This window comes from Mobula birostris, chromosome 23 (assembly GCF_030028105.1).
Source record: "Mobula birostris isolate sMobBir1 chromosome 23, sMobBir1.hap1, whole genome shotgun sequence".
Lineage (NCBI taxonomy): Eukaryota > Metazoa > Chordata > Chondrichthyes > Myliobatiformes > Myliobatidae > Mobula > Mobula birostris.
This window is the reverse complement of record NC_092392.1, coordinates 55,281,871-55,304,456: the sequence shown is the minus strand read 5'-3', so window position 1 is coordinate 55,304,456 and position 22,586 is coordinate 55,281,871. Positions and strand designations below refer to the sequence as shown.

Sequence of the window (22,586 nt, the reverse complement as noted above, 5' to 3'; positions counted from 1 at the left end):
TCTCCTTAACCTTCCAAGATAAAAGATGAAAGAAGGAGGGATCTTGCCCTGTGTCCTGTCCAGCATTTATCAATCAGTATTTCTAAGATAGATTATCAGATGATCTACCTCATTGCCAGTTGTAAAATGCTGTTTACTGCAAATTGATTGCCATGTTTGCATATGAGGTAATTAATTGCCAGTAAGTACTTTGAGGTATCTTGAGAGTTGTGATAAGATACTTTGCAAATTTGCAAGCTCCTCTGTTCCCTATTTGTGCATATAATCAGCCTACATAAAATCAGATATTGAATTATTCCCTCCCTCTGAGTTACTGTCTGCCTCTGTGTCTGCCTTGATATTTATACATCAATACAATGCTAATAGCCTGAATGCATTTGATAATTTAAGGCTAAATTTTCTTTATTTCTTTTTTTAAAAGAAGTAGACCCATATAAATATTTTAAGACAACCTGTATCTGTTATTTTAAATTATTAAGGCATGCTTGAATAATTGATGCAGCCATAAATTGCTGTCAATTTTTTTAACCCTTTTATTACAAATTAGTTTAGAGAAGAATATCTTTTGCAACATAATAGATTTACCATACTGGCCCTAGTTGGTAAAAGAAGAGTGAGTTTTTTTTGTTAGATAGAACATAATTCCATTTGACTAGTAGCTGGAAGGACTCTGAGAATCACTACATAATGCTTATAAAGATCTATGTTTTTTTTAAATAACCTGGCTTTATAAATAAAACACGATGAACTGCATATTAATGAAATGTTTATCATCTTCCCTGTTCTGACAGCACTTGTCACTTCCCCTTGCAATATGCACAGATCATTTTGTACTGTCCATTAAAAAAGAAAACATTTATTTTTATCGCTCTTGTCTCTCCATTTATTTGCCTGCCATCTGGCAGGGTGGGATCATTAAAAGCATGTTATCTGAAAGCATGTGTAAGCTTCAATTCTGCAACAGGATTTTTCTTTCCTCAGGTATTAATGTTAATTTCCCTTCATTCCATTGAACTCACAAATAATTAGAGTGCCACTGCTGGAATCTGAATTTCAGCCACATAGCCAGTGTCTGTGATTGCTTCTGTAAATACCCAATGGTGATTAAGTGTCGCAGGATTTAAGTGAAAGTGGCATTTTGTTGCCTTGAATTTGGTTAGCCATGTCAGCTACGACTCTGTTGCTCGGACTTTCTCTCTGAAAGTAGTGGGTTGAAGTAACAACACAAGCACAAAATCCTGACAAAGGGTCCCGGCTCGACACGTTGACTGTACCTCTTCCTAGAGATGCTGCCTGGCCTGCTGCGTTCACCAGCAACTTTTGTGTGTGTTGCACAAAATCCTAAGCAGGTTCTCCGGAGCAGGACCCAAGGGAGTGCTGTGCTTGGAGCTGCTGTCCTATGGCTGAGCCCTTAAACCAAGGCCATAATCTCCTTGAGGTGGATGTATAATAATCCCCTGGAGCTACTTCAGTGAAGATCAGAAAGGCTATCCTAGGTGTTCTGGGCCATATCACTAACTAGATTCTGGCATTATTACATTGTAGTTTATGGAACCTTGCCTGCTGTGTTTCCCTCACCATAATATCAGTCACACTTCAGAACTACCTCACCAGACCCTGATAAATGCCACCATGATTCACACAGTGTGTGTTATGCATGAGATCCCTGTCAAAGTTTACTTAATAGCACAGAATGAAAAAGGACTCTTGCAGATGCTGGAAATCTGAAATACAAATGCTAGGAAAAAAAACTCAGCAGGTCAGGCAGCATCTGTGGAAAGTGAAACAGTTAACGTTTGAGGTCAAGGATCAAAGTTCTGATGAAGGGGCTTTGGCTGTATTTTTATTGGATAACATGACTAGATTTATACTCTGCCCTATAATATTCCTCTTTGACTTTAATGGAGAACTAAATCCAGGTGTCAAACCTTTGTGCCTGAAGTTTTACACTGTGTACAATAGATGAAAAACAGCGCTGCTTATGAATGGGTGTCATGGTAGCATACCGGTTCGTGCAATCGCTTTACAGTGCCAGTGATCACTGACCAGCCAGGGTTCAATTCCCACCACTGCCTGTAAGGAATATATATGTTATCGCTGTGATAGTGTTTCTTCCGGATGCTCCGGTTTCCTCCCACATTCCAAAGACATATGATTAAGGTTGGTGCTATGTTGGTACCAGATGCATGGTGATACTTGTGGGCTGCCTCAGCACAATCCCCACTGATTTGATTTGACAGAAGCAATACATTTCACTGCATGTTTCAATGCACAAGTGACAAACAAAGCTAATCTCTCTTGAAATGCTCCTTAGCTTGGCTCCTTTTGTTTTCTGAGTTTTCAATTCTCCGTTAATGTTAACTGTACTTTCAACTCTACATCTCTGAAAACTACTCTGTAAAGGTCATAACCTCTGTTTCTCTCCTTCTTCGGTGTTTCCAAACTTAACCATTTGTCCAAATATCTTTATTCACGGTTCAATGTCAACTGGTCTGAAGCACCTTGGAATGCTTTACTGCACTCGTATTTCTGCCTGTTTTCAGGGAGAAGTCTGCTAATATTGTGAACAGAGTTTCTGCATATTGCTTCTTTGGCTTTTGCCTGCTTTGGTGAGCATGAACATCAAGGCCTAGTTTTGTCATCTAATAACACCGCATTGAGAGAGACAGGGAGAGGGAGAGAGAAAAGGGGGGGAAGAGGGAAGGAGAGAGAGAGGAAGGGGGTAAGAGAGAAGGGGCAGAGAGAGAGAGAGAGAGCAGGGAAAAGTGGAGACAGAGGCAGAGGTTGAGAGAGATAGAGAACGAGAGAGAAAGAAAGAGAGAGAGAGCGAGCGATGTCTTGACCAAAATCCCCCCAGAATCTTTGATTATCATTTGAAGTCATGATGTTTAAAGCACCAAGGTAAAGATTAAATGTTATCAAAGAGCTCTTTGAGCAATGAGATTCAACACATGCTTGTTATTTCTGTGGACTTACTGTGATGATTGTATTGATAACATTTGCTAAGAAATAAGACCCAGCAAAAAAAATTAAAAGGCGTTTTGCTGGTTTGTTTGTGAATTGAAAGCATTGAAAATCAAATGAATACCGGGAGCAATTAGAGTTCCCCTTGAATTTCAAACTTTTTTGCACTGCACAGTATTTCTGTAGAGTTATTAACCTATAGAACATGGAATCCAGCCTTTCAGCCCAACTCATTCATGCTAATCCCACTTGCCTGTGTTCTTGGTTTGACATACATGTATACTGTAGGTTGGGACTATATTAAAGGCAAGCTACAGGGTTGTTGTATGTTTGGTTCACTAATATCTGCCATCCTTATCTCCTAAAAAAAAGTTTGACTCTTTAACTCTTAGCAAGGCATGCAATTTCCCGGACAACAGGAGATGGGGCATAGGCTTTTCCTTGGTAAAGCTACTCATGTTACCTGTCCTGTTTGGTTTTCAAGATGAGTTACTGCAAACCTAAGAGGAGAGAAAATTCAGTCTCAACTGAAGAATTTTGGGTCTCAATAATTTCTCTGAGATCTTTTGGTTATAAACAGTTGCTTCTGATTTACAGGTGCATGAGAAAACTTCAATGGAAAATTTGGCTCAACATTTGTCCGAGAAACGACCAGAAGATGGGAAATTTGGACACGCAATGGTGGATTTTAACATGGGTGGAGAATCGGATGGTTAGTACTTTTTAATGTATGTGAACTTATTCTAACTGGGGATCTTACCACCTTAGTTCCAACTTTGCCTGGAAGATACAGATTTTATGCTATAATCATTCTGTTGAGACCTGCAAAATGGAAAATGTGCTTATTTTAGTAATTTATGATGAGGTGAGGTTGCTCCAATCAGACAAAATGACAAAATAGTTGTTTTAAAGGAATCTCTAAAAGCCTTCATTATACATCGGTATATGTGAAAATGAGGGGAGAATGGCAAATGATGAGAAAAAAAGTGATCTAAACCATAATAAAGTTATAACATAAAGTTCAAAGTTCAAAGTAAATTTATTATCAAAATACATATATGTCACCATATACAACCCTGAAATTCATTTTCTTATGGGCATACTGAATAAATTCAATAACCATAATTGATTCAATGGAAGATCGAAACAACACGGCATACAACCAGTGTGCAAAAGATAACAATCTAGCCTCCCCATCACCTCTCTCTGGTGTTCTTCCCCCTTTTCTTTCTTCTATGGCCTTCTGTCCTCTTCTATTAGATTCCCCCTTCTCCAGCCCTGTATCTTTTTCACCAATCAACTTCCCAGTTCTTTACTTCACCCCACCTGTGTTTCTTCCTCCCCTTCCCTCCCTCACCTTTTAAATCTACGGCTCTTTTCTCTCCAGTCCTACTGAAGGGGCTCGGCCCGAGATGCTGACTGTACTCTTTTTCGTTGATGCTGCCTGGCCTACTGAGTTCCTCCAGCACTTTGTGTGTGTTGCTCGGATTTCCGGCATCTGCAGGTTTTCTCTTGTCTGTGATAATTCACCAGGCCTTTCTGAGATTTCATGCAACCAATTAGCAGTGTGCTCTTTGCCGGAATAGAGGCTCCATGACTCACGACGGGTTGTAATGGGAGAAGGAACAACACCTGAGGCACTGGTGGAACTCAGCTGGTCAGGCAGCATCACTGGAGGGAAATGGACGCTCGGAGTTTCAGATTGAGGCCCTCCATCTGGACTGGAAAGGAAGGGATGATCTACACACAAAGTGTTGGAGGAACTCGGCGGCTCAGTCAGCAACGCCAAAAGGGAATAGATAGTCAATGTTTTGGACTGAGACTCTTCGTCAGGACTGGAAAATAAGGGAGAAGAAGCCAGAATCAGAAGGTGGGTGGGGGGGGGGGGAGAGGGGAGAGGGGTACAAGAGGGGATATATCTGCTTTAAAAAGACAGAGCGAAGGGCTGGAGCAAGAGTTGGCAGGTGGTGGGTAGAAATTTGTTCTTTAGACACGAAGAAAGCAAATATGGAATATGAACCATGTCATTGTCATTCAACCATTAGAAGTGGATATTAACTTGGATTCAGCAAATTTGCACTGGGTTTGAAGCTGGAGGTGAGCTCCCATTGGGAACTATTTATGAGAATGTGGGTAAAGAAAAAGGCTATTCCTACCAGGAAAAGGATAAAGAATACATGTCACATGCTTTCTTGAAAAGAGAGGTCAAGGAACAAACTAACAGAAGCCATACAAATATTAAATGCTTTCAGAGGATTGACAGAGAATGGGAAGAAGTAAAAATAGAAGTTAACAAAACCAAGATCAGATAGGGGACATAACCAAATTATTTATCAGAAAAATACAAAAATGTGTAGCTTACTCTTACAGAGTATGTTAAAGAAGACTGAACATTTAAGGAAGCTGGAAAAATAACTGAGCTGGACATAATCGAGGGGAGGATTATGCTGACTGAGCTGTTGACTTGAGCTAAAGAGAAAGGTTGAATAGGTTAGGGCATTATTCCCAAGAGTGCAGGAGGATAAGGAGAGATTTGATGGAGCTATACAAAATTATGTAAGATATAGATAGGGTAAATGCAAGCAGGCCTTTTCCACTGAGGTTGGATGGGACTATAACCAGAGGCCATAAGTTGAGAATGAAAGCTAAAATATCTTAAGGGAATCTGAGGGGTATCTTCTTCACAGGGGATGGTGAGAGTGTGGAATGAGCTGCCAATGGAAATGATAGATGCAGGTTCGATTTCAAAATTTAAAAGAAGTTTGGGTAAGTACATGGATGGGAGGTGTATGGAGGGTTGTGGTCCAGGTGCGGGTCAATGGGAGAAAAACAGTACAGCATGGACTAGATGGGTCAAATGGCTTATTTCTGTGCTGTGACTAAAGGTGAGTAGGATGAGAAGAAGCTCAAATGAAGTACAAATAGTTTGAAGAATTGTATATTCTATGTAACTTTATGATATAGATTTTGGAAAAGAATGGGAAACCTTTCAGCAATTTAAACTGAATATATTAGATGGGTGCTTTTACCTCCATCATGAGTTGACTTTAGTGAGACCCTTTTAATCATCCCAGAACCATCTAATATACTAATGGTGTGCTTCATTTGACTTCTGTAGTACAGCTGTTCTCTCACTTGTAGCTTGTTGATGCCATTGCCCAATTCAAGCATTTGTTTGCTTGTCTCTTCTCTGTTTCCTCTGTCAAGGTCTGACTGACCATCTAGTAGACAATCTTTTTTACTTATTGCTCTCCTGGTTGTGGGAGCCTGCATTTACTCCAAATTGTTCCCAAGGATGTGATAGTGAACCACACCTTCAAATATTGCCAAACACCTGGTTATTCTTTTAAGTAGAATATCCTACTATTCAGACCCTGTGACAAGTAAAGGACAGTGATACATTTCCAAGGCAGGGCAGTGTATGAATTAGAGGAGGAATGTGCTTGTCGTGGTCATCCCATGTCCCTCTAGCTTTTGGTCCTTCTGGAAATAGGAATCACATGTTTAGAATCCACCTTTTTTAGGAATAGGTTATATTACTTAAACAGAATCAGAATCGATTTTAATATCACCAGCATATATTGTGAAATTACTTAACTTTGTGGCAGTAGTACAATGCAATACAAGATAAATATAGGGAAAAAAACTGAATTACAGAAAGTATATGTATGTATATTAAGTAGTTAAAATAAAAGGGGTGATTGATAAGTTTGTGATCTAAAGTAGAAGGAGTCAATTTTAGAAAACCTTGCACATTTATTTTTCCTACATTTACACACCTAGTCCAGTGGTCGTGGAGCATACAGATCCCTTCTTTGTAGAAGTCGGCGCCTTGGACCTCCAGAAAGTGGTCCACAGCAGGCGTGATTGATAAGTTTGTGGCCTAAGGTAGAAGGAGATGAGTTATTAAATTCAAACTTTCTGCATTTTCACTCAGACTTGAACTGCACGTGCATGTAACAAGAGCTATATAACTCATCTGCTTCTACCTAAGGTCACGAACTTATCAATCACCCCTGCTGTGGACCACCTGGAGGTCCAAGACGCTCTCGTTACGTGCACGTGCAGTTCAACTCTTTGAGTGATAATGCAGAAAGTTTGATGTTAATAACTCATCTCCTTCGACCTTAGGCCACAAACTTATCAATCACCCCTGCTGTGGACCACTTCTACAAAGAAGGAATCCGTATGCTCCACGACCGCTGGACTAAGTGTGTACATGTAGGGGGGGACTAAGTTGAAAAATAAATGTGCTAGGGTTTCTAAAATTGATTCCTTTTACCTTAGGCCACAAACTTATCAATCACCCCTCGTAACTAGTGCAAAAACAGAAATTGAAAAAAGGTAGTGAGGTAGTGTTCACGGGTTCAATGTCCATTTAGAAGTTGGATAGCAGAGGGGAAGAAGCTGTTCCTGAATTGCTGAGTGTGTGACTTAAGGCTTCTATACCTCCTTCCTGATTGTAACAATGAGAAGAGGGCATGTCCTGTGTGGTGGGGGTCCTTAATGATGGACGCCACCTTTCTGAGGCACCGCTCCTTTAAGGTGTCTTGGATACTGCAGAGGCTTGTGCCAGTGATGGAGCTGACTAAGTTTACAACTCTCTGCAGCCTACTTTGATCCTGTGCAGTAGCACCTACCCCTCACCACTCCATACCAGATAGCGATGCAGCCTGTCAGAATGCTCCCCACGGTACATCAGTAGAAATTTTCGAGTGTTTTAGGTGACAAGCCAAATCTCCTCGAACTCCTGCTAGCTGCTGTATTGCCTTCTTTATACAGTAGCTGCATTGATATGTTGGGACCAGGTTAGATCCTTGGAGATATGGACATGCTCACTCTCACCACTTCTGATCACTCTGTGAGGGTTGGTTTGTGTTCCATAATCTTACCCTTTCTGAAGTCCACAGTCAGCTCTTTGAGTGCAAGGTTGCTGAACAACATGCAGACTTGAGTTATCACAAGTCATTAGAATCACCAGCCTTATGTTTTGCTGGTGTGATGGGTAAGCATAACACACCATTGCTTCAATTATCAGGTCACGTGAATTAGATTTGAAAGACACTACCTGAACTCTGGAACTGGGAACAGAGCAAGCTGACTAAGGAAAGAAACTACAGAGTAATCACTGGTATCTGATACAGTAAATGGGAAAGTCTGGGAAAGATGGTGCCTTAGATTTCCTCCACTATACAGGATGATCCTCTACCCGGGTTTGGATTTTTTGAGAAATCTGAAGTGTCCATTGTCCACATCAACCACACAAATAACACAAAAAGACAGGTTTCCAAATTCGGACAAAACACAATATCTTCCCAGAATCTCTACTTCAATCTCTGAATCACAGGACAGAATCAAGCATATTGCTTTGCAATGCAACTTATGTTTGTAGCTGTCCACAAACATCAGTTGTATCTGTGTTTGAAATGAGGTTGCCAGCGTTGTGCTTAATAAGAGAAAGGAAACACAGTACAGGAATTTACAGTTCCCCTGTGCTGAAACCTGACCATTAAACTCTAAAGGTAACACTTTAGCCTAAACAAAGCAGCTATGTGTTTTTTTTTCCAAAAACGATGACTGTTCACACTTTAGGGGGATGTTCACTTTCTCCTCTCCACTGTCAAAAAACTACTGGCCTTTGTGGTACCAGCCAAATCTGGAAATCCCTCAAGTTTTCGTACACGTTGCCTGTTACTAACAAGAGTGAAGCTGGGAGAAAAGCCGGGGCAGAGATGATGATGCAACAGATCTAACAGCCACCGTTCCTGGGGCAATTTTGTCAGAGGGCTTTCTTCCAAACTGCAGTTAGTGGCAGCTAGAGACATGCCAATCCAGTCTGGCCCCAAGTGCCTGGGACCTGGTGTTAGGCAGAGCCTGTGGTTCACGTTCTCACACCATGTCCCCAGCTCTCTCCCTGACCTCAGGGTAAACTAGGCAATGTTTTCCGTGTTACTGCTTTGAAATAACTGAGCCAGGATGAAGAGTCTCAGAGCCTGTGTAAGAATCAGCACTGACGGGATTATTCTTTCTCCTTGAGACACGGATGACACGAGTAAGAAATAAAATTAATTTCCTTCGCTGGGTGGTGACGTCTATTCCTTAAATCCCTGCCATTCTTGCGCTCCCACAGCAGTGTTGAGATCGACAACTCTGACCCAGCCAAGGCTGCTTATTATTTACAATGAATCATAACTTCAGAGGGATTAGTTGCCAACCTGTGTGACGTTGGTGTGTATGTGCAGTGAACACAGACATTCAAACGTCAGTGTCCTTGCTCCTCCCTACCACTGGCAGCTGTCCCTCATTGTTCAAGCCAGAAGCTGCTGTATCGCCAACCCTGCCCCATCCTCTCTCCCCACCTCTTCAGTACCCTTAAAGACTTGCCTCTTCAGTTACCTAATGTCACTCCTTCTGAACATTCTATCTTCTCTCTTTATAAATTAGTGGAATGCCTCAGGAGCATTTAATCACATTAAATCCATTAATGCAGAAGGACGAAAATACATTAATATTTGACAAATTACGAGAATAAGATGTTGAGGATATAAATGTATTTTTCACATTCTAGTAGGACCTGATATAAATAATGCTCTTTACTTTGCTCCCAAATGGTACTATTATACATTTGAAATATGGAAAAGATCTCACTTTATGTGCATTTGGGCCCAAAAACATTGTCTTAAGTCTCAAGATGGAGGCACCCTGGTAGCGCAGCATTTAGTGCAACACTATTACAATTCAGTAGGTTCAGAGTTCAGTTCTGTCACTGCCCGTAAGGAGTTTGTATGTTCTCCCCATGAGTGCGTGGGTTTCCTCCGGGTGTTTGGTTTTCTCCCACAGTCCAAAGGTGTACTGTTTAGTACCTTAAATGGTCATTCTAACCTGTCCTGTGATTAGGCTAGTTAGTGGCTGCTGGGCAGTGGGCTCTTTGGGCCAGAAGGGCCTGTTTCATGCTATATATCTAAATAAATAAAGACTTATTCGTATTGCCAGATTGGACAAATAATTAGAGATAGAATTATTCAAGTGAAAGCCAGTTGACAGTTTCATTTAGAGCCTTACTTACTTTCATACCATGTATGTTCTTGGAATATCACAAAGCACTCCACAGTCAATGAAATTAGCCTTCAAAGTTTAATTGTTGCTGTTGTGTAGGATTTCCTTCACTATTACTCGTCTGCCTTCAGCTGGGCTGAGACCCAAGTCTGTGTTTCCCCTCCCTGAACCTCCCCAGTCATTTTGTTTTGCCTCCTCCCTTCCTTTGCTCTTTAAAACCTGTTCCCTTGACTTCCTAATAGCTCCTTCTATGCCAGATATTTTCTAACAACACTTGTGCAAAATGCCTTGAACATTGTTCCAGTGTTAACTGTACTGTGTACTTGGGTTATTATGGTTGTTACTGCAAATGCTGCAACCAAGTTACACCATCTGCAGTCTCCCTGGTGTATCCGTTTCACTGCTCCACTGCGAAGTCTCTTCGAGGTACGTCCTTCCTGAAGAAGTTTTCCTCTCTTTGAGAGTTCTGTGAGAGCATCTCTCACTGTTCCCCTCTGTGACATATCCCCCCTTCTCTTTCCTCTCCTCCACCTACACAACCTGGCCACCACCTTCACCTTCTTCCCTCTTCTTCAGCCCTTTGTCTCTTCCACCAATCACATCATTCCCTCCCCAACCTGACCCCCTCATCTGGATTCACCTATTGCCTGTCAGCTCCTGCTCCTCCACCTCCCCCTGCCCTTTTATTCTGGCTTCTGTCCCCATCCTTTCCAGTTCTGAGGAAGGCTCTCGGTGCAAAACGACGACTGCCTATTTCCCACCATACATGCGGCCTGACCTGCTGATTTCCCCCTGCCTGGTGTGTGTGTGTGTGTGTTAACCAAGTTTTTATTTTATTGAGATACAGGACGGTGTAGGCCTTTCCAGCCCTTCGAGAGGCACCGTCCAGCAACCCCCATTTAACCCTAGACTAATCACAGCACAATTTACAATGACCAATTAACCTTCTAACCTTCGGACTGTGCGAGGGGACCGGAGCACCCAGAGGAGACCCACACGGTCACAGGGAGGATGCACAAACTCGTTACAGGCAGAGGCAGGAATTGAACCCAGGACGCTGGTACGGTAAAGTGTTGTGTTATGTTACCATGTTACCATGCCGCCCTAAGTTACAGCGATGAGAAAAATGAAGAAACATGGCAAGGATAGAGCATTACAGCTGTAAGCTTAGACTGGAAGGCTTGGGATTGTTCTTAGATCAAAGAAGGTTGAGAGGAGGATTGCCAGAAGAAGGATAGGCCATGACTGAGTTCATTGCAGATGGCTGAAGGGCCAGCTGTACAGATTTAAAATTCTCAGCACAAAGAAAACAAAGAGGGCTATAAGGAAAAACATTTTAATGTAGAATATGATGCAGACTTTGGGACACCTGGCTTGTAGGACTGGGAAAATTAAGGCTTTTGGAAGGAACGAGGAGAAAGAATAATCTGCAAGGCTGCAGGAACAGAACAGGGAAATGGAATTGATGGGATTGCTCTACCCAAGGGGCTGAGTGGCCTTATTCAGTCTCATCGCAGTTCCGAGATCATCAGCTAACTATTCCATGTTCCGTTGTTACCGGCAGGAAATGCGGGAGTATCAGAGCCCAGGATTTATCGGGAAGCCCGAGGCCGGAGCAGTAACGAACCACACATAAAGCGGCCGATGAACGCCTTCATGGTCTGGGCCAAGGACGAGAGACGGAAGATTCTACAGGCTTTTCCCGACATGCACAACTCCAACATCAGCAAAATTCTAGGTAAGCGCTCACCTATAATAGGTGCCATCTTGGGTGATTATCTTATTATTCCTCTTAATAGAAAGCACAATTGTTTATATGCTTACCAGCATTTGATCAAACAAGGACACCAGTAACATCCCAAAGATCATGACCATTTATGCTTAATAGTTTGTAATTAAATACAATGCTTAACAACACTGAGCCTGAAGTTTAGTTGTCAGGTGGGAGAATGGAAGCTATGTACAGATGTGATTAATTAATAAGTGAGGGGAGAAACAACATTCTTCAGAAGACAAAAGGCAGTCTGAATCGTTAAGATGATAATATCCGTGTAATTCTTCCTGACAGCCTGACAGATAACAACCATGTAATTCTTTTTGTGAGCTACTTATTCTTTGACTTTGCCAAATTGAATTACAATTTTTCAGTAAGAAATAGCCTCCTTAATGTCAAAATAGTGAAAACATGCTCACAGCCACAGAGCGGTAGGTGAGGTTCATTTTAATTACTTCCCTTTGTATTTCAAACGGGTGTTTTAATTCAAAATTGCTGGCGTATTGTGATGTAGGTAAAGAATGAGAAGGTAGTCAGTAGTGAGGGGAGTTAGTTTGAATGGTGGGGGCTGCAATGCTCATTTTTGCACACATTTACAAATGTATAGCAGCCCAAAATCTGAAGACTACAATGGATTTCCATAGCTGGCAGAGTTTTGAGTGCTGCGCTCTCTCTTTATGAGGTGCCTTAACTGCCTGCCTGCGTTCTTGGGCAGCCTGCTCGACGTGCAGAGGGCCCGGGCAGCTGAACCTGTCTCAGGCTTGTGCCATTGCCATTTTTATGCAATCACTCGGAAGGATGTCTGGTTGACTCTCCCTTCTGGTTCTGCCACCTTCGCTGTGTGGAAAGTGATTGGCCTGAACCCAGCAAGTCAGGACAGCTGAGACTAGAACATGGCATATGGCAGCTTATGAGAGTGCAGACTGATCTCAAATCTCTCTCTCTTTCTATCTCCATCCCTCCCTCTCTCTTACCACCCCCTCTCTGTCTGTCTTTCTGTTTCTCTCTCATTTTCTCCCTTTCTTTCTCTCTCCCTCCTTCCATCTCCCTCTATCCCTTTCCTTCTCTCAGTCCCTCTCCCTAACCCTTTCTCTCTTTCTATCGCCCCATCTCTATCTCTCCTCCCTTCTCTCTCTATCCTTTTCCTTCCCTTTCCCCCCACCCCACCCCACCTTTTCCTACTTCCAATGACCCTCCTCAGGATATATTACTACGGCCTGATATTCCTGTGCAAATACAGCTGCATTATTACAGGTGCATTCAGAGGTTTCCTCAATGCAACCTTGCACTAAGGGTTCCAGAATCTTCTATTTCTATTTGAGAACTGAACAAACTCATTTTAGTGAAAGAGAATGATCTTGTCCACAGTTTTTGATGGTACTTAACACACTGATTGTTTCCACTAAACACAAAATAATCTGTAGATGCTGTGATCAAAGCAACACTTTCAGTACGCTGGATGAACTCAGCAGGTCGGGCAGCATCAGTTAGAAACAATGAGTCGACGTTTCGGGCTGGAACCCTTCGTCAGGACTGAAGAATGAAAGATGGGGAAGGATTTGAAGAATGCTTGTAACTTCAGTTGAAAGACCAGTAATTTGAAAGACAAAGGGGTGGGGGAGGGGAAGCACTGACGTCATTCCACCTCCTCCTTCTACCACCCATTGTTTTCAGGGCTATGATGTCAATCCTTCCCCTCCCCCACCCCTTTGTCTTTCAAATTACTGGTCTTTCAGCTGAAGCTGCAAGCATTCTTCAAATCCTTCCCCATCTTTCATTCTTCAGTCCTGACGAAGGGTTCCGGCCCGAAACGTCGATCCATCATTTCTGACTGATCCTGCCCGACCTTGTTTCCACCAGCTGGACAGTATGGGTCTAAAGGGAGGGGCCAGTGTCTCAGGATACAGGGTGAGAGATTTAGGACTAAAATTGAAGGGAAACATATTCGCCAGTGGACAGTGAACCCGTGGGATTCTCCACCTCAGAAGGCAGTGAAGTATAGTTACTGGATCCTGGAGAAGAAGAAACATTTCCGGACCAAAAGTCAACAGAGAGAAAGAATATGGTATTGAGATGGAGAAAAAGGGTGGCATGGCAGCGTAGCCGAGACATCCCGATGAAGCCTCGACTGTTTCTTCCCCTCCAGTCATGCTGCTCGCTTGGACGTGTGACCCTGGGACCCACTGACCTGCACTCCCTCTGGTCACGGTCCACAGCTCTTGCCAGCCCGACGTCAATGAGTGCCCTTTCCATGATGCCCTATCACACTGCTGGCATGTGCCCTGTGCTTTGAGTGAATCGCTCACTATAGGATATCCAATCCCTGATACCCAGCCCCCACCCCCACCCTCCCCCCATTGCAATTATGCAGCTGGTCTGAATAAACCGGTGCATTACAACCGACTTCTGAATCCAGCAGGAAACAATGAACAATGGGGCTAGTGTTTCCACTGCCCATGCTCCACGGTGAGCTCCCAACACTGAAACGCAGGGGCTTTATTTTCAGTTGGACCCCAGGGTGGTCCAGGAAACTTGTTCAGAAGTTCTCTACAAGCCACTGCCTTGAGTTCTTTTCAACGGAGGCAGGCATCTGTGCTCAATTTGACCCTCCACACTTAGTGAAGACCCCTGGGCAATTAGCAGGAAAGAGGGTGCAGCCTTTCAATGATTTAGCTAATCAAACAAACAAATCCATGTGAAGCGTTGCTATTTTGAGGATAATTTCCTCACAATGAAAACATGTGCTGCTGATCATCTGTGCAAGACAGGACCTATTTGACTAAGTAACTGTTTAGAGGACCAAATGCACTGCTCTTAAGAATTGGAATTGATTTATTATTGTCACACATACAGAGATTCAGTGAAACTCTTGTGTTGTAGAGATCAGATCATTACACAATACATTGATTTAGAGGGCTCAGTATTCTCTCCGAGTAAATGTGTGAAGGAAGTGCCACATCAAGAAGAGGTAGTTCCATTTTCAAAATAGCTGTATGGGCCCAAGGATACAACTAAGCACTTTCCAAAAGTAACATTAGAACACAACGAACTGCAACCCAAGTCTCCAAAAGAACAATTGAGAGGAAAGCTGGCTGATTGTGGAATGCACGGTCTGACATTTCACCAGACTCCCGAGGTTTCAGCTGACATTTTAGAGAGCTTCTAAGGCTCCCTTAGTACACAAACAAACTCTCAGCTTCATACATTGCTCTATGATGCTTCTTGGCCAGACAATACATCTGATGTTTCACCACTTCTTTCAGCAGGCAAAGATTACAGATCTTTGAGCCACTGTGCTGGAGTTAAAACTCGATGCTGGATTAATAATGTGGAGTGTCCATGCTTGAGAGTTGATATAAGTCCATAAAAACACAAGAGATTCTGTAGATGCTGGAAATCAGTCAGCTGAGTCGGATGAAGGATCTTGGCTCAAAACATGGACTGTTTATTCCTCTCCATAGATGTTTCATGATCTGCTGAGTATCTCCAACATTTTGTTTGTGTTACTCTGTAAGCCTATAAAATGGCTATAAGGATCACAAATGGAAACTCTTAAATCTCATTTAGGTTTACAAGCAATCATTCTTCTAGCTCTGGATTAACCCTTTACCTAACATCGAATACTATGGTTTCATGCTCAGTTCTGGTATTCCTTCCTTTCTCCTCCTTTAAGATGCTTTTCTTTGGCCAAGCTGTAAGTCATCTTTCAAATATCTCCCTATGTGGTTTGGAGTCTGATTCAGCTGCTACAAAAGGAATTCTTGCTTTATTAAAGGTCTTCTGATAAGCAAAAGTTTTAGTTTTGTAGCAGCTTGGTGGTGCATCTAGTAGAATTGCAGCCTCTCAGTTCTGGAAGAGTTCAGTCCTGATCTCCAGTGCTGTTTGTGTGAAGTTTGCACACTTTTCCTGTGCCCGCATAGGCTTCCACTGAGTGCTCCAGATTCCTTGTACATCTGAAAAATGTGACATCTAGGTTAATTGGTTTCAGTTATTTGCCCCTACTGTGCATTTGTGGGTGGCAGAATTTGGAAGAAGTATTGATGAGAATGCTGAGAGATTCAAATCAAAGTCTGATGGTCAATTGGAAATCCTGAAGTTCAACACTGATGACCAAAGGCTGGAGACTAAAGACTGGAGGTCTGTCCTGAAGTTGGAGGACTTGTCCATTCATCCCTCCCCATTGATCTCCCTCCTGGGACTTATCCTTGCAAGCAAAATAAGTGCTATACCTGCCCTACACCTCATCTCTCACTACCATCCAGGGCCCCAAACAGTCCTTCCCAGTGAGGTGACACATGACCTGTGAGTCTGTTGGGGTCACCTGGTTCTCCTGGTGTGACCTCCTGTAAGTCAGTGAGACTCGGCATAAATCGGGAGACTGCTTCGCTTGCACTTATGCTCCATCTGCTAGAAAAAGTGGAATCTCCCAGTGGCCATCCGTTTTAATTCCACTTCCCATTCCCATTCTGACATGTCAGTCCATGACCTCCTCTACTGCCGCAATGAGGCCACAATCAGGTTGGAGGAGCAACACCTTATATTCCATCTGGGTAGCCTCCAATCTGATGGCATGAACATCGATTTCTCAAACTTCTGGTTTCTGCCCCCATCTCTTCTCCTTCACCATTCCCCATTCCCATTTCTCTCTCTTTCCTTATCTCCTCCCTGCCCATCACCTCCTTCTGGTGCTGCACCCTTTCCATTTCCTCCACGGCCTCCTGTCCTCTCATATCAGATTCCCCCTTCTCTAGCCCCTTATCTCTTTCATCAATCAACTTCCCAGCTCTTTACTTCACCCCCCACTTCCCAGTCTCATCTATCACCTACTACCTTGAATTTCTTCCTCCCCTCCCTCCACCTTCTTACTCTGGCTTTTTATCTTTTTCTTTCCAGTCCTGATGAAGGGTCTCGGCCCAAAACATCGACTGTACTGTTTTCCATAGATGCTGCCCGGCCTGCTGAGTTCCTCCAGCATTTTGTGTGTGCTGCTTGGATTTCCAGCATCTGCAGATTTTCTCTTATTTGTGAATGGACTGTCTGTGTGTGTGTGTGTGTGTGTGTGTGTGTGTGAGGGAGGAAAGGGATTTGTTTCGTGGTTGTTGTCTTGTTGCTTGTTATATCCTGCTTTGTTGTGTCCTGTGTTCTTCGAGCATTGTGCACGTGCAGTGCTGGTGCTGGAATGTGTGGCAATGCTTTTGCAGGCTGCCCCCAGCACGTCTTCAGGTGTGTTGGTTGTTAACATGAATGATGCACTTCACTGTACGTTTCCATAATACGTGTGGTAAATAAACCTGAATCTGAATCTAAAAAGTGGGTGTGAGTGCAGGATTACTGTAAGTAGGCACTTGATGGTCGGAGTTGACCTATTGAACCAAACGGCTTGTCTTTGTGCTTTATAACACTGTAACGTCCCAACACAGAACAGTATTCCAAAACGAGAAGAGAACTGCTACCACAAATAAACAATGACAAGGAACAGTATCAACTCAAATAGTGGTGAAAGAAACTTGTTGGCACAGTCCACATCAGCAAAGTTGCCCAATTTAGCCTATTTATACTGATTATGTCAGCCTTTTTCTTACCAGTGTGTCGTATCAGCCGATACTGACTGACTTTCACCTCTCAAGTTCAAATGCAACTTAATTTTTAAAAAAAATTGTATCTTTATTCACTGGAAATTCAGAAAACCATCATGCAGAAAACCTGGAAGAGCTACTCCAAACACTAACTCAAAGGCCAAGTTTATATCGGAGAAATCTTTTGAATTTAACAGTCACTATCAATGCTTATATTTCAGATCAAATACAAAAATCAGTGTGGGTTCATTTGTTCTTTCCTCCTTTATTTAGTGGGTATGAAACAGGAAGTGAGCGGGATGAAACAAAAGGGTGACTGTTGTAACTGGCAGTTTGGACAGTAAGACGCGGACAGCTGTAAGCTTACAAGTGCGGGCCCTCATCAAACAAGATTTTCGGAGGCAGTGATCTCATTGAGGCCTAGTTGTGCTGCTTGCAGGCATCCGCTAAAGTCTGAAAGAGGAAGACTGGCTGCAGTTCATGATATCTGCAATTTTAAATTGTAGAGTGGCTGAGAAATAATCCTGTTCCGCCTTCTTTTCATTTTCCTGATTGTGAGGGACATGGAGAGTGTGCATTTGACATCTTTTGTGTTAAAGCAGTGTGGCACAATCACTCCCAGCCTTTTCCCCAGCTTATTTTAATCACTGATTGCCCCAAAAATGATTTATTATAAAGGATTACCAGTGGTTTATTTTTTTTTAACCAATGTCCTTTTTTTAATTCCTTCTACCATGCCTTCTTTATGGCACTTGTGAAATTGGTCAGCACTGGAGAAGGGTGTGAAGAAGCTGAATGATAATCCAAATAACCAGATAATTCAATCCTCCCATCGTCCAAGCTGATGATATGTCCTGCATTTGGCAATGATACTGCCGTCTAGTTGCTGTTTCTACTTTTCTGCATCCCTCTCATTCTATCCTCCCATGGAATGCAGATGAACTAGAAGAACAGCATTTCCTGTTCCTCCAGGGTAGCTTACAACCCAGTAGCAGAGGCGCTGAACTCTCCAACTTCCTGTAAAATGTTTCTCCTCTGACCCTTTCCCCTCTCCTCCCTATCTACCTGGACTCCATCCCCCTTTCTCTTTTCCTCTCTTTCATCTGCCCATTTCCTACTGGGTACCCACCCTCACTACTCCCATCTGTCCCCACCCCTTCTTCCCTCCCTCATGTTCCAAATTCCTCTCTATCAGGTTCCATCATCTTAAGACTTTTGACACTTCCACCCGTCACCTCCCAGCCTGCATTGTCATCCCCACTCTTACCTCCTCCACATCACCTATCACCTGTCAACTGTTCCACTCCTTTCCTCCACATCACCTATCAACCGTTCCACTCCTTTGATCCACCCATTTACATGAGCTATCTCCCCTCATTCTCTCCAGTCCTGACGAGAGGTTTCAGCTCAAAAGATCAACTGTCCATTTCCCTCCAAAGATGTCGTCTAACCCGCTGAGCTCCTCCAGCATCTTGTGTGTTGCTCCGCATTCCAGCATCTGTAGTTCCATGTGTCTCTCACACACCCTGTCCACAATTGCCCTAATCTCTTGAATTCTTTCCTCCAGTCCTTCTCTTCCTTTAAATCATCCATTACACCTTCCCCTCCGACAAAACTTTTGGTGACTGAGTCTGGTATCTCCCGGTTTAGTTCGGCACCATTCTGATTTCTGACCATACTCCTGAGGTAACTGAGAGCACCTTAGCACTTTTGTTGTCATCTGCTTCTCTCGCTGAAGGGTTACCACATACCTTTGGTGTAAGTGCTAAAACACACATTAACCAATAACCACTGGAAGTATCCACGGCAATTAAAGTAATTCACCAAAATCAACCAATTTGCAGCTTTAAAAGCACCAACAACAGATATTAAAGCCACTCCCAAATGGGGATGAGTGCTCTTCCTCATCAGAGATGTATGTAAACTCAAACCTGTTTATGCATGTAGAAGGGTGATCACTTACTGAGGGATTCATGATCTAGCCACAAAACAAGTGTGAAGATATTTAACCACATTAGCATTGAAACATGACTGGCATTACACCGCTAGTCCTCACAACGCACTGGAGGAATTCAGCAGGTCAGGCAGCATCCGTGGAAACGACTAGTCGGCGTTTCGGGCCGGAACCCTTCGTCAAGACTGAAGAGGGAAGGGGCAGAGGTCCTATAGAGAAGGTAGGGGGAGGGTGGGAAGAAGAAGGCTGGTAGGTTCCAGGTGAAAAACCAGTAAGGGGAAAGATAAAGGGGTGGGGGAGGGGAAGCAGGGAGGTGATAGGCAGGAAAGATGAAGAAGGAAGAGGGGAAAACACAATGGGTAGTAGAAGGAGGCAGAACCATGAGGGAGGTGATAGGCAGCTGGGGGCGGGGGCAGAGTGAAATAGGGATAGAGGAAGGGAGGGGGAGGGAATTACCGGAAGTTGGAGAATTCTATGTTCATACCAAGGGGCTGGAGACTACCTAGACGCTATATGAGGTGTTGCTTCTCCAACCTGAGCTTAGCCTCATCATGGCAGTAGAGGAGACTATGTATGGACATATCTGAATGGGAATGGGAAGCAGAGTTGAAGTGGGTGGCTACCGGGAGATTCTGTCTGTTGTGGCAGACGGAGTGGAGGTGCTCGACGAAGCGGTCCCCCAATATGCGTTGGGTTTCACTGATGTAGAGGAGGCCGCACCGGGAGCACCGGATGCAATAGATGACCCCAACAGACTCACAAGTGAAGTATTGTCTCACCTGGAAGGACTGTTTGGGGCCCTGAATGGTGGCAAGAGAGGAGGTGTAGGGACAGGTTTAGCACTTACGCTTACAGGGATAAGTGCCGGGTGGGAGATCCGTGGGGAGGATGTGTGGATCAGGGAGTCACAGAGGGACCGATGCCAGTAGCCACCCACTTCAACTCTGCTTCCCATTCCCGTTCAGATACGTCCATACATGGCCTCCTCTACTGCCATGATGGGGCTATCCTCGGGTTGGAGGAGCAACACCTCATATACCATCTAGGTAGTCTCCAGCCCCTTGGTATGAACATAGAATTCTCCAACTTCTGGTAATTCCCTCCCCCTCCCTTCCTCTATCCCTATTTCACTCTGCCCCCTCCCCCAGCTGCCTATGACCTCCCTCATAGTTCCACCTCCTTCTACTACCCATTGTGTTTTCCCCTATTCCTTCTTCACCTTTCCTGCCTATCCCCTCCCCCATCCCTTTATCTTTCCCCTTACTGGTTTTTCACCTGGAACCTACCAGCCTTCTCCTTCCCACCCTCCCCCTACCTTCTTTATAGGGCCTCTGCCCCTTCCCTCTACAGTCCTGATGAAGGGTTCCGACCCGAAACGTTGACTGATCGTTTCCACGGATGCTGCCCGACCTGCTGAGTTCCTCCAGTGTGTTGTGAGTGTTGCTTTGACCCCAGCATCTGCAGATTATTTTGTGTTTACGCTGCTAGTCCTTCACTGCAAACTGGGTTTGACTGTGTGGGAGATGGTGTGTGTGGAGGGAGATGGGTTTGCTGTATGGATATGGGTTGATTTGTTTGATGTGTGTTTGAGTGGATCGTACATGCATGTTCATTGGCCCTGTGTATGTGAATGGGTCTGTGAATGTTTGCACATGTGTGCTTCTCTCCCCTCCCATCAGGGCGAAGATACAAAAGCCAGTAAACACGTATTACTAGGCTCAAGGGCAGCTTCTATCCCACTGTTGCACAGATATTGAACTGTCTGCTTGTACAATATGATGGACTTTGCCCTCACAATCAACCAGCACCTTATTGTCTACCTGCACTGCATTCTCTCTGTTTCAGTAACCCTTAATTCCACACTCTGTTGTTGTTTTTCCCTTGTACTACCTCAATGCACTGTTGTAGTGAAATGATCTGTATTGATGTTAGATTCTGGAATGGTTCTGGAAGACTGGAAAATTGCAAATGTCATTCCACTCTTCAAGAAGGGAGAGAGGCAGAAGAAAAGAAACTACAGACCAGTTAGTCTGACCTCAGTGGTTGGGAAGATATTGGAGTTGATTATTAAGAATGAGGTCTCAGGGTACTTGGAGAAGCAGGATAAAGTAGGCCATAGTCACCATGGTTTCCTCAAGGGAAAATCTTACCTAACAAATCTGTTGGAATTCTTTGAAGGAATAACATGCAGGATAGACAGAGAAGAATCAGTTGATGTTGTCTACTTGGATTTTCAGAAGGCCTTTGGCAAGGTGCCAGACATGAGGCTGCTTAACAAGCTAGAAGCCTATGGTATTACAGGAAAGATTCTAGCAATAATAAAGCGGGCGGTGAAGAATGGGAATAAGGGAGCCTTTTCTGGTTGACTGTGATGACTACCGGTGTTCCACAGGGGTCTGTGTTGGGACCAATTCTTTTGACGATATATATCAATGATTTGGATAGTGGAATTGATGGTTTTATTGCAAAAGATACATGGAGGAGCAGGTAGTTTTGAGGAAGTAGAGATGCTGCAGAAGGAGTTAGACAGATTAGGAGAATGGGCAAAGAAATGACAGATGGAATACAGTGTCAGGAAATGCACTTTGGTAGAAGAAATTAACGTGTTGACTGTTTTCTAACTGGAGAGAAAATACAACAACTGAAGTACAAAGGGACTTGGGAGTCCTTGTGCAGGATTCCCTAAAGGGAGAAGATAGGAAATTGAGGCTGAGAGAAAAATTGGATCAGCCATGATGAAATGGTGGAGCAGATTCAATGGGCCAATTAGCCTAATTCTGCTCCTATATCTTATGGACTGAGACCAAATGGCTGACTTGATCATGGCTAGAATTGACTCCTGCCTGAGCAATGACCTGAACCCACTGCAGTTTGCCTACGGAGGATGCAACCTCACTGGCTGTCCACTCACTCTTGAATAACATGGATAACAGCAAGACCTATGTCAGGCTGCTGTTTATCGATCACAGTCAGCATTCAAAACCATCACCCCCCCCCCACAGTACAAGCCTCAAAACCAGGTCTGCTGTACTTCAATCTGCAACTGGACCCTTGGTTTCCTCAATGAGAGAGGTAACAACATCTCCTCACTGACAATGAACACAGGGCGCTCATCAAAATGTGTGCTTTGCCTGCTGCCCTATTCTCCACACATGACTGTGTGGCCAAGCACAGACCAAGTACCATCTATACATTTACCATGTTGGCAAAATCTCAGATGGCGACGGGGAGACATACAGAGGTGAGAGAGATCGGCTGGTTG

General features: G+C 43.7%; 1 protein-coding gene across 6 annotated transcripts in view; it reads left to right on the top strand.

The window, feature by feature from the left end:
* The window catches only part of sox5 (SRY-box transcription factor 5), a 394,349-nt gene that overhangs the window by 360,211 nt on the left and 11,552 nt on the right, over positions 1-22,586 (top strand). For all 6 annotated transcript variants that reach the window (XM_072241132.1, XM_072241133.1, XM_072241130.1 and 3 more), the window contains 2 exons: positions 3,562-3,676; positions 11,585-11,758. In XM_072241132.1, the coding sequence (XP_072097233.1) occupies positions 3,562-3,676; positions 11,585-11,758 (289 nt within the window). The remainder of the gene's footprint in view (positions 1-3,561; positions 3,677-11,584; positions 11,759-22,586) is intronic.